At 37.3% G+C, this 10,473-nt stretch overlaps 1 protein-coding gene across 4 annotated transcripts in view; it reads left to right on the forward strand.

The window, feature by feature from the left end:
* Nucleotides 1-4,779, forward strand: part of SALL3 (spalt like transcription factor 3) — a 24,705-nt gene extending 19,926 nt beyond the window's left edge. For all 4 annotated transcript variants that reach the window (XM_007060407.4, XM_043540005.1, XM_043540003.1 and 1 more), the window contains 2 exons: nt 44-384; nt 1,801-4,779. In XM_007060407.4, coding sequence (XP_007060469.1) covers nt 44-384; nt 1,801-2,232 — 773 coding nt within the window. In that variant the 3' untranslated portion in view covers nt 2,233-4,779. The remainder of the gene's footprint in view (nt 1-43; nt 385-1,800) is intronic.
* The last annotated feature ends 5,694 nt before the right edge of the window (nt 4,780-10,473 follow it).

Consider the following 10,473-nt stretch of genomic DNA (forward strand, 5'->3'; position numbering starts at 1 on the left):
AAAGAGCTGCCTTCTCAGTTATTTGAACCCAACTTTACTCTAGGTCCCAGCCAAAGTACTCCTAGCCTGGTCACCAGCACTGCGCCTACCATGATCAAAATGGAAGTGAATGGTCACAGCAAGCCGATCTCACTGGGTGAGGTTCCCTCGCTTCCAGCTGGAATCCAGGTTCCTGCTGCACCACAGACAGTGATGAGTCCTGCCATCACTCCTATGCTGGCACCCCCGCCACGTCGGACTCCCAAGCAACACAACTGTCAATCGTGTGGGAAGACCTTCTCCTCAGCAAGTGCACTACAGATACATGAACGCACCCATACTGGTGAAAAGCCATTTGGTTGCACAATCTGTGGTAGAGCTTTTACCACAAAAGGGAATCTTAAGGTAAGAAGAAACCTCTCAAATCTCAAACAAAACTGTAAGGAATGTGGGGTTTAAAAATGTACTACATCTGAACTTAGCAAGCTCTCAGTTTGTTGTTATCATCAAGGCCAGGAGGAAAGAGAAGATAAAGAAAACATTTATTGTATGGTGCTGTTTCAGGCTCCCAACATGTTTAAAGAACCAGGGCTTGATCCTACCCTCTGATTTGTGGGTGCACATTGCTGTGTACATTAAAATCAGCTCCAAGAGCTTGCATACACGTACGTGACAAGGCATGTGGTGGTGCACACCTGAGTCTCATGAAACATATCTGTGTTTTACATGTGTGCCATCCTTTTGGAACATTGGTGTGAAATAAGCTTGGTATATAACAAGGTGGAAAGAAATAAAGCACAAATCACTGCAAAGAGGCAGGAATGACACAGAATCTTGTGACAGTCACTGAACAATTTTAACCTGTATTCTATGTAATCGTGTACGTGGTTGCCGAGGAGGGTGGTAGGCAGAGATTATTCCTAAACCCTTTCTAACTAGAAGACCTCCCCGTATATGAAAATAATTTAAGAAAACATTATGGGCACCTTTTAGCTGTAAAGATCTAGCTCTTCTGCCTTCTCTCCTCTTGTTGTTGTGTAGTAAGATTATAAGCAATGCTCCTCCAGTTACCCAGAGCTTACTGGGATGCCTCTGTTACACAGTCCAGTTTCCACTCTGCATGTAGTGCATGTGTCACCATGCAGGTTGGTAAGCTGGTACCCAGTGACATAAAATGATGTATCACGGGAGCACCATCTCTTGTCCTCACAACCCAGGTAAGCATCAGGAAGTTAGAGGCATCAGGGGCCACGCCTTAGTAAGTGCCCAAAAATATTTTTTAATGTATAGAATGTTTGAGGAAAGAGAATAAGAATGAATGAAGTAGTGTCTGGAGAAATATTAAGAGACCAGAAGAGAGAAAGACAGGAGGACACAAAAAGGTCAAGGGCAGAGGAAATAACAATTAGATGGGGTAAGAGGGCTTCAGACTTCTAAGTGCCCCTAGGCCTAGTAATTCTCAAGGTGGTCTTGTGTTTTTATGCATGTCAGAACTACCAGTTGGCATCTGAAATTGTCTAACCTGAAGGATTCGTATTCTTTGTTGTTGTAGCATTGTATTTGTTTTCAGTGAAAAGAAACATGTATAGGTTGATGTCTTACCTGAATATTTTTTAAAAAGTTTTAATGTGGACTACAACTCCCATTGTCCCGAAGAATACTGCTTGGCAAAATAATTGTAATCTAATTCATTAAATGTGAATTTAAGGATGGCCTTTTTTCTCTTTGTTTTATTTTAATTGCTATACCGAATATTCAGACCAACTAGCTTATTGGAATGTGCTAATTTGTAGATGTTTCCCATTTCTATTTTCGATACAGGTTCACATGGGAACTCATATGTGGAATAATGCCCCTGCAAGACGTGGTCGTCGACTATCCGTGGAAAACCCAATGGCTTTGTTAGGTGGTGACGCTCTGAAGTTTTCTGAAATGTTCCAAAAGGATTTGGCAGCTCGGGCAATGAATGTTGACCCAAATTTTTGGAACCAGTATGCTGCAGCTATCACTAATGGACTTGCTATGAAGAACAATGAGATTTCTGTCATACAGAACGGAGGCATTCCCCAGCTCCCAGTAAGTTTAGGTGGAAGTGCCATTCCATCTTTAAGTAACATTACCAGTGGCATGGACAAAGCTCGCACTGGCAGCAGCCCTCCCATTGTTGGTCTGGACAAAGCAAGTTCTGAAACTGGAGCCAGTCGTCCATTCACAAGATTTATTGAGGATAACAAAGAGATTGGCATAAATTAAAAGCATTGAGTACAAATAACTGTTGGACCACTACTCAACACAACATTTGTTCTATTTCATGTACAGTTTTTGAAGTTAAGATTAGTTTCCTGACCTAAATACATAGGTTCCCTTTAAAATTTTCCCATAGCAGAAATACGTAACTTTGTGGCTGCTGAAAAGTTGTCTTGCAAGATCTGCATGGTACTTCTTTCAACAGTGAGTTTGACTGTTATTGAGAACTTTAAAACCTTTTTAATTTAAGTTAACAAAAACAAAAAAATCATTGGATAACTGCATTAGGGACAGAAAGAGTCTAGACTACGTCCACTTTGCTTCTTAAAATATTAATATCAACTGAGAAAAGGGGGCTTCACTATGGCATTCCTGTCAAACTTTTTTGCTGGTTTTATTCAAATTAGTTAGACACTTGAACTATGTTTTTAGGAATCTTAATCTTAAGTAAGTGATTAGTACCCCAATGCTGTGTGTATTATTACAGTATCCTTGTCTGTAGTATTTATAAAGTTAAGATTATGCGGGTAACAGACAATATACTTGGCCCAACCTTAAATGAAGCTTTTGTACTGCAAAATACATCTGGCTATGTGATTTTTTTTTTTAAAGCAAATTTTGGTTTACTATAAATAAGTGGTTTATTTCAATGCAGGCAAAATTGTGAAGTTTTATGGGAAAGATAGCATGCTTTTCATGTGCAAGTACCCGTCAGTAACAAACCTTTTTTTTTTCTTTTTTTTTTAATTTAAATATTTGTAGCTGCTATGTGGACAGTTGTTCTATTAAATGAAAAATGTAGTGTGGACTTTAACTCAATGATTGGAAAACAAGTTACAGACAAACCTTATCACCATAAATTATTCACAACATTATAAACAGTTGTGAGTAAATATTTCATGTTATCAAAGCTGTACAATAAAAAGGTAATGTTTGTATAATGTGGTTGCAAACTCTTAATTTATACTATTGCACTTTTAGTATTTTGTATTAGGGAGGTTTGTCTATAATTTGAAACTGAACAAAGATGTAAACTATTTTATAAATAGTACTTTGACTGAAGGAGAATCGGGGGAAAAAACTGTTTCAGTTTCTTGTTTTGTCATCAGGTCAAACAATATGAGAGACCTATGCTAGTTAAACAGAAAAGCCACCATGAACTGTTGGATCCTTAAGTAAAATGGGGCCTGCCATTTCCTAAATTGAAATGACTCATTTAATGTTTCTACAAAGCCAATTTAAAAATGTGGCCATCCCCAACAGAAGTTTGATAAATTCATTTTAGGAGTGTGATATCAATGCAAGCCTAGGAGAGACTAAAGAGAACATTGTGTAGGTTTAATTTTACTGTAATCTGTTCTGTCTCTTTCTCACACACCCACAAGCAAGACGTTGACTGCCTAATAGCACTGGTATTGTGCACAACATAACTGGGAACAAAATATAAAGAGTTTGGCTGTATGATCAGTCACAACTTTAAAATATCCTGAAGTGATTCCCAATTCTTGCTGATTATCTCCTCAGATTACTACAAAGCACAATGTACTCTGATTATTCTAATATTTAATGTTTATTACATTGTTTAAATTACACCAAGTAAATAAAGGGAATGGTTTCACTCTTAAGCTGGGAGGCTGGGGCTTAATCAAAACTTGAACAGTAAATGTTTTGTGTACTACCTCATTTTTGTGCATTACAAGTATGGTGGAATCTGACACTATGAACTTCTGTCCAGCAAAATTGTTCAAGGGACATTATGGGTAGCTGGGTAACAGCCCAAGGAGTTTTATGCCCCGAAGAAAGAATCAGATAGTGAGGTCTTCTCAGTTGCGACTGAAAAAATAGGACAATCTCTTTCTTATACAACAAAAACCATTACTGTAAGAGGATGGACTATTTCTGCCATCATGTAATTGAATGAAAATGGTTTCGAAGACTTATTAGCTGTTTGTTTCTGTTGGAAATGAACAATGAACTATACAGCTCTGTTTTCTACAGTGGTGATATATATATTATAGAGATAGATAGATAGATATACAAAACATCCCTATAACATCTTTGACCACAGTATGTGGATTCTTTGGGGATGTTTCAAAGCATTGGAAAAAAAGAAAACTGAGGTGGCTTAATGTTGCTGTATTTCAGCAATTGAATGTTTTTATTTATCTGTGTCATTTTTTGTGTGATCTTTTTTGTTAGTATTTGGTACCATGTAGTATTATCTCTTCTCCCTAAAGGATGTGTATAACTTAAAAAAGAGATGTAAAGTGTTGTATATAAGATGGTTGATGATGGTACAGTAAGACTGACCCCATTTTGTATTCAGGGTTAGGTCATTCCTCTCTGCATGGTGAAGAGAGACACTATTTTTATACTGCGATACCATGTAGGGCTAGGAGCCTCCCTGAACCAGCTGGGAATTGTTACCTAGATCCAATATTTTTTATTATTAAATCTTGTTGGCTTGACACATCTACTGATTGAAATGGATGTCTTAGTCTAGGTTACTATTTTTGTCATATGGAATTGAATAAAATGCAGGATGTAATATTATTTCTGAATTGCGTTCCTTGATTATTCTAATACCAGAGTCAGATACGAGACTAAGGTTACTCACAGCAGATTGATGTCAATGACTTCTAATTGGCGCACTTGCAAGTCAGAATAAGGTTAACACCTTATTTTCAAACAGTATTTGAATGTCTCTTAATTACCCCTAGGTGCAGAAATATTAAAGCCACAGCTTACAGTAAAAATTGCAGACTGCTAAAACCATTTTATTGCTGAAACAGGGAAAGAAGAGCTGTGTTGGAGAGGGAAAAGCAGCATTTGGAAGCACTGCTGTGTCAAAATGACTGTCCTCAAAACACTTATCAGTTACTAGCTACATTTTTAAAAAAATTCTGTTTAGATCACTTGAATAAGCTACCTGTTACTCAAACTATTGCATCACAAGATTTGGGAACAAATTTATTAGCAGTAATTCAACTAATAAACACATTTGTTCATTTATGTCACAGCCCACATCACTTAATTCAAATCAGTTGAGGATGAATGTTGAAATCTGTGCATTTTTATGATCCTGATTTCACAAAGCATTTAAGCACAAGAAATGTCCATTGACCTCAATAAGACTACATCCATTCTTAAAGCTAAGCACATACTTAAATATATTGCTAAATCAGGGACTAAGACCCCACATTTGACTAAGCTTACAACTGTTGGAATCTGGTGATGATGCCTGTGCCACTGCATTTCAAAACCAAAATGCCCTAGTCACCTTCCAAAAATCTTGTTCTGAAGATCCTCTATTTTATAGGACCTACACAAATAAGGTGTGAGCTCCCTCTGGTGATCAGTAAACTCTGAAAACACATGAGCTGTGCTGGCAGCAGATGACGTGATGTGCAAACAAGGAAGAAAACTAAAAGCTATGTTAACTACAGCTCCGTTCAAAAAATAAAGGAAGAAATTTCAGTTTTTGAAATAAAAGAGGACAAAATCAGGAGGCTTAGTGATTTCATTTTTAAACACAGAAAGAGATATTTTAGAAAGGTGTTAAAGAATGTATAATAAAAAATAAACTCCGATATAGCTGACATTGTCTTTTTGCCTGCTGTGCAATATATATTTTAAAATAGGGCCATATGGAAATAGGACGGACAGATCAAAGGCTACCTGTGGATTTTGTATTGAAAAACAAGGCAAAAAATGTAAAATGAATACCAGCGAGCCTTTAGAAACATTCATTTGCACCTACATTAAAAAACCATTAACACTTGCAACAAATCAAGACACTTTTAACTACTTTTACGTGTATTTTTTTACACATCTCTTTTGTATATGTTATCCCTCTAAAGCTAAATATAAAAGATACTCCCCTACCTACTTTGTCTTTCCTTGGCAAAGACGTTTTTTCTTCTAAAGCTACAGAAGCCAATTTGGTTGCCTTTTATATGTTTCTCTGCGTGTACGCTGTCATGTGGAGGATATTGTGGTTTTATTTTTTTCCTCTTTCTCTAATTCTGCAGAAGTCAAAAGAGTTGCCTGCTATTTACATCTGTGTGTAACACTAACATAGTGAATGGCAAAGTCATCAGTGATAAAATCAGGTATGTGCATAGCTCTAGGGGTACACTAAACAAACTTGTCATTCAGGGTCTTTCCTTTATATGAAGGCATGGCATTTTTTAGTTATTTGCTGAGGTAGAGCAGCTGCAGGTGTTGAAACAGGCATAGGGCCTGATTCTGACTTCACCTACACCAGTTTTGCTCCAATGTATCCCCACTGACCAGAGGTGCTGGAACAATTTGTATAGTGTGGGTGCTGAGAGCCATTGAACCAAACTGTAAACCGTGTATATGATGGAAGCCACTTCAAAGCTACGGGATGCGGCTGCCACACCCCCAGCACCTCTAGTTCCAGCACCTATGCCATTGACTTCAGTGGAGTTACTCCTGATTTACACTGGTGTGAGAGAGAGCAGAATTAGGCTCTTTTTTTTTTTTTAGATTCCATCAAAATGACAGCTATATATATTTTTAGAAAATTTCAGGGCAATGAATTGCTGAACTAAAAAAAAAAAAAGAAAGTGCACTCTACCAGATTATCCCAATTTAAAAGCGGTCTAATTCTGGACATAAACAAGATGGCTGTGTACGTTAATTCATATTTTATATTAACAAAACGTGATCACGATTGTGATCATATAAGTATTTGATGTTTTTTCACTCAGTTGAAGAGAGAGGGTCACTCACTGGATTTTGAATATAAGACCATGAAAATGAAAGCTTTGCGATTATTACATTGGAACACAGTGCATCTTGTGAGAATCTTGCTATAATGTTACTACACAAGGGGATCTAGCTAATGGTCAGATACTGTCCCTTTTTCGTAGATACCAAAGGTGTCAGCAGCCTTATGAAAAGAAAAAAACATATTGTAAGACTGCTGTACAGTACTTTTATTTTTTTCTTGAGGCTGCATGGCTCAATCCTTTGGGGCAATTCAGGCAGCTGGAAACTCCCTGAGTTCTACTCCTAGCTCTGGCATGTCATGCCGTAGGGCTATGGGCAAGTCACTTAGTATCTGATTCTGCAAGGGGCTCAATGCCCTCAGCTTCGGTGGAGATTGCTAGTGCTAACTTCCCTTGGAGAGGCAACCAGTAATGGAATGAATTTCCCTCTCTGTAAAATGGGGATAATAATACTCATATACCTACCTCACAGGGGTGTTGTGAGGATTAGGTTGTTTGTACATGGTCTTGAAGATGGAAAATGCTAAGTATTATTGCTCATTTTAGAGAGCTTATAGTACATACATTATTTATTTGCATTCTGGTAGGGCCTAAAGATCCCAAGCAGGATTATGCTAAATAGTGTTGTACACACATATAGTTAGAATTTATATGAAATTCTACGCAATACCGTTTTTCCATAGATGTATTCCATTATTAAGTATCTGTTTCATAATTCTAGTGGGTTTCACTTAATGATTTATTTTTTCTAAACTGATTATCAGTTTTAGATTATGGCAAAGATTTATCTGGCATTTCAATTTATTTTGAGCTTACATTGCTTGCCACTTTAAAAAAAAGGTAAAAGACACAGCAATTTTTCTATGGATATTCAAGAATCAAGTCTTTATCAGTGGTACTCTATGGTACTTTTGCTGTTGTGTGGGTGTGTGTGTTAGTGTGTATGTAATATATATACACACACAAATATATAATCCACATGGACATGTAAATGCATATATACATTTTTTTAAAATTTCTTGAGTTGCTTAGAATTAATTCCAAAATGTGTGAATATTTTTGTTCAAGTCTCGTCAGTTTCAGATGCAACTAAAAACATTACCAGTCAATGTCAATCCTCAGTAAAGGACGACAAACTGGGAATCATGACAAGAGATAAGATGTATTGTTACAAAACCATTAAATTTATGTTCACTGGTGTTCCTAAATCACAAATGTTAAAAGCTTTTACTGAGTCATAAAGGTCATAACCTAAGTTATGTTGAACCAGATTATTATATCAGATGAGTCACTCATTGTGCACAATAGAAATGTTAAAATAAATATGTAATTAAATAATTCCAAATGCAATTGCTTGCAATCATTTGGATGTAATACAGAAAACAATTTGCTTCCCAAATTGGCATGATATATTTAATAATTTTGAGGTAGATAAGGCAGTATACAAGTTAATGACCTTATTCAATACAGTATATTATGCTGTTTCTCTCTCACTGTCCACTGACTAAATGTGTTAGCCCAGTTCCATATACTTTTACTTTCATGTCCTTCTCTAAGTAATTTTTGTCTTGTTTGAGAAACCCTTCTAGGACTAGATTCTACCACCCTTACTGATATAGAGTATTGCCTAATTTTGTCTGTCCCATGGGACTAATTCTGGAATAAGGTACTACTCAATGTGAGCAATGATGGCAAAATCTGGTCTCTAGGATCTAGAAAATTACTTTCCTTGATACCAACTTTGCTCTTTGGAAAATACTGATATTTTCCCTTGTCTGTTTCTTATAGAGTACAAGCCAACATGTCTCTGTTTTGCTTACTTCCTTGTTTGTGGAACAGCATTGCTGATTATGTCAGTAGAGCTGTTAACCGATACTTGTTCTGTAACAATAACGCTTTTCATCTGGTTTCCATAAATACACTCATAAATTAGTGGGTGTATGTGTCTGTGTAGGCAAAATGAGTAACTGAACACCTGTGCTGGTATTTGCATGCTGTTACCTGTTTTGTGTGAGCACATATGAGGAGGATTGCACAAAAATGGATATGCTCACAAATAGACTTGGGTGCATTTCCCGTTGGTTTCCATAAATATATCCAATATGTCTTACATAATATATTTCTTTTTAATTCTCAGTGAGAATAGTGGGCAGTTATAAATAGTTATCTAGAATGGAGAGAACATGGCCTTACAGATTATAACAATTCTGAAGTAAAACAGATTTTAGGTCTAAATTTTCACCTGACAATTGTCTATTATATAGGTTTACATTAGTGTTTCTTCTAGATTGCTTAACAGTTAGAACTTCTCTTTTATTTATTCATTCTTTCAGTTAGGGTCTGGTTCTGCCACCCTAATGCTGAATAGTACTTTACTCTGCAAGCAAATTATTGAAAACAATTGCATTTCTCTTAAAAATAAGTAAAGGGTGGCAGACTTGGACCATCACCGGGTCCAAAATATTTTAGAAACCCTTCAAAAATATTTCTAAATCTTCAAGCAATTTCTGCACATTTTGAGCCTTTGAGCCTTCTAGTGACATCTGTTAGAACAGTCCGCAACAGTCCATGGCTATTACTACTTATAGGGCCAGATTTCGATATCCTTATTCACTGTGGGTAACAAAATACTACAAATTACAGTTATTCCAAATGAAATCAATGAAGCTACTCCCAAAGAACTGTACTACTCCATGTGAGTAAGGCCATTAGAATCTGGTTATGTGTATATAAATTTGTGTGCGTGTATTACATGGTCTAGAGCCCTGATTCAAAATCAGCATTCCAAGGATAGATTGTGGCTAGCCTGTACATAACTGTGCAGTGGGGGAGGGGAAGGAGTAAGGACGAGTCTCTTTCTTGTCCCCCATTGAACAAGTCCATACATGAACCAGCCAGGATTTCAAGCCCTGTACTCAGGGCCATACAGGAGATGCTACCAAGTGGCTCCCCATGGAAGCAGCTTGTCCAAAAAGAGTAAGACTAGGAAGTAGGCAGGATTATGGATCCCCTTTGCATGTCAGGCAGTCATGGGTGAACTCCCCCAGCAATTGGTAGCCAGACACAGAGGAGACTATGTTGTACTCTTTAAAAGGGTGGAGGCAGTTTATGGACTCCCACAGACATCAGAGAGCTCCAGGAAGCATTTTCCAAGGGCTCCATCTGAAGCAATGGAGCTGCACATCACTCCCGTGTTTTAGCTCTCAGACACTACGTTTGTTGATTGCATTTCATGCCAATACAGATAGATTCTCTTCATTGGTTCATTTTAGAGATGCAGTTTTAGGTTTACATGGCACACACATCTGTTTTTGTAGCCCTGTTGGGAATCATTTTTATTCTTGGGGTCAGGCTCTGCCACCTTTACTCGCAGCTAGTGCCTTACTCCAGGAGTATTCCCATTGATTTCAATAGGACTGTTTGTGGAGTAACGTATCACTCAACAAGTGCCAGGGTGGCGGAATTACTGTGACTTAACAGGCAGAGATTT

The sequence above is a fragment of the Chelonia mydas genome, chromosome 2, assembly GCF_015237465.2.
Source record: "Chelonia mydas isolate rCheMyd1 chromosome 2, rCheMyd1.pri.v2, whole genome shotgun sequence".
Classification (NCBI taxonomy): Eukaryota; Metazoa; Chordata; order Testudines; family Cheloniidae; genus Chelonia; species Chelonia mydas.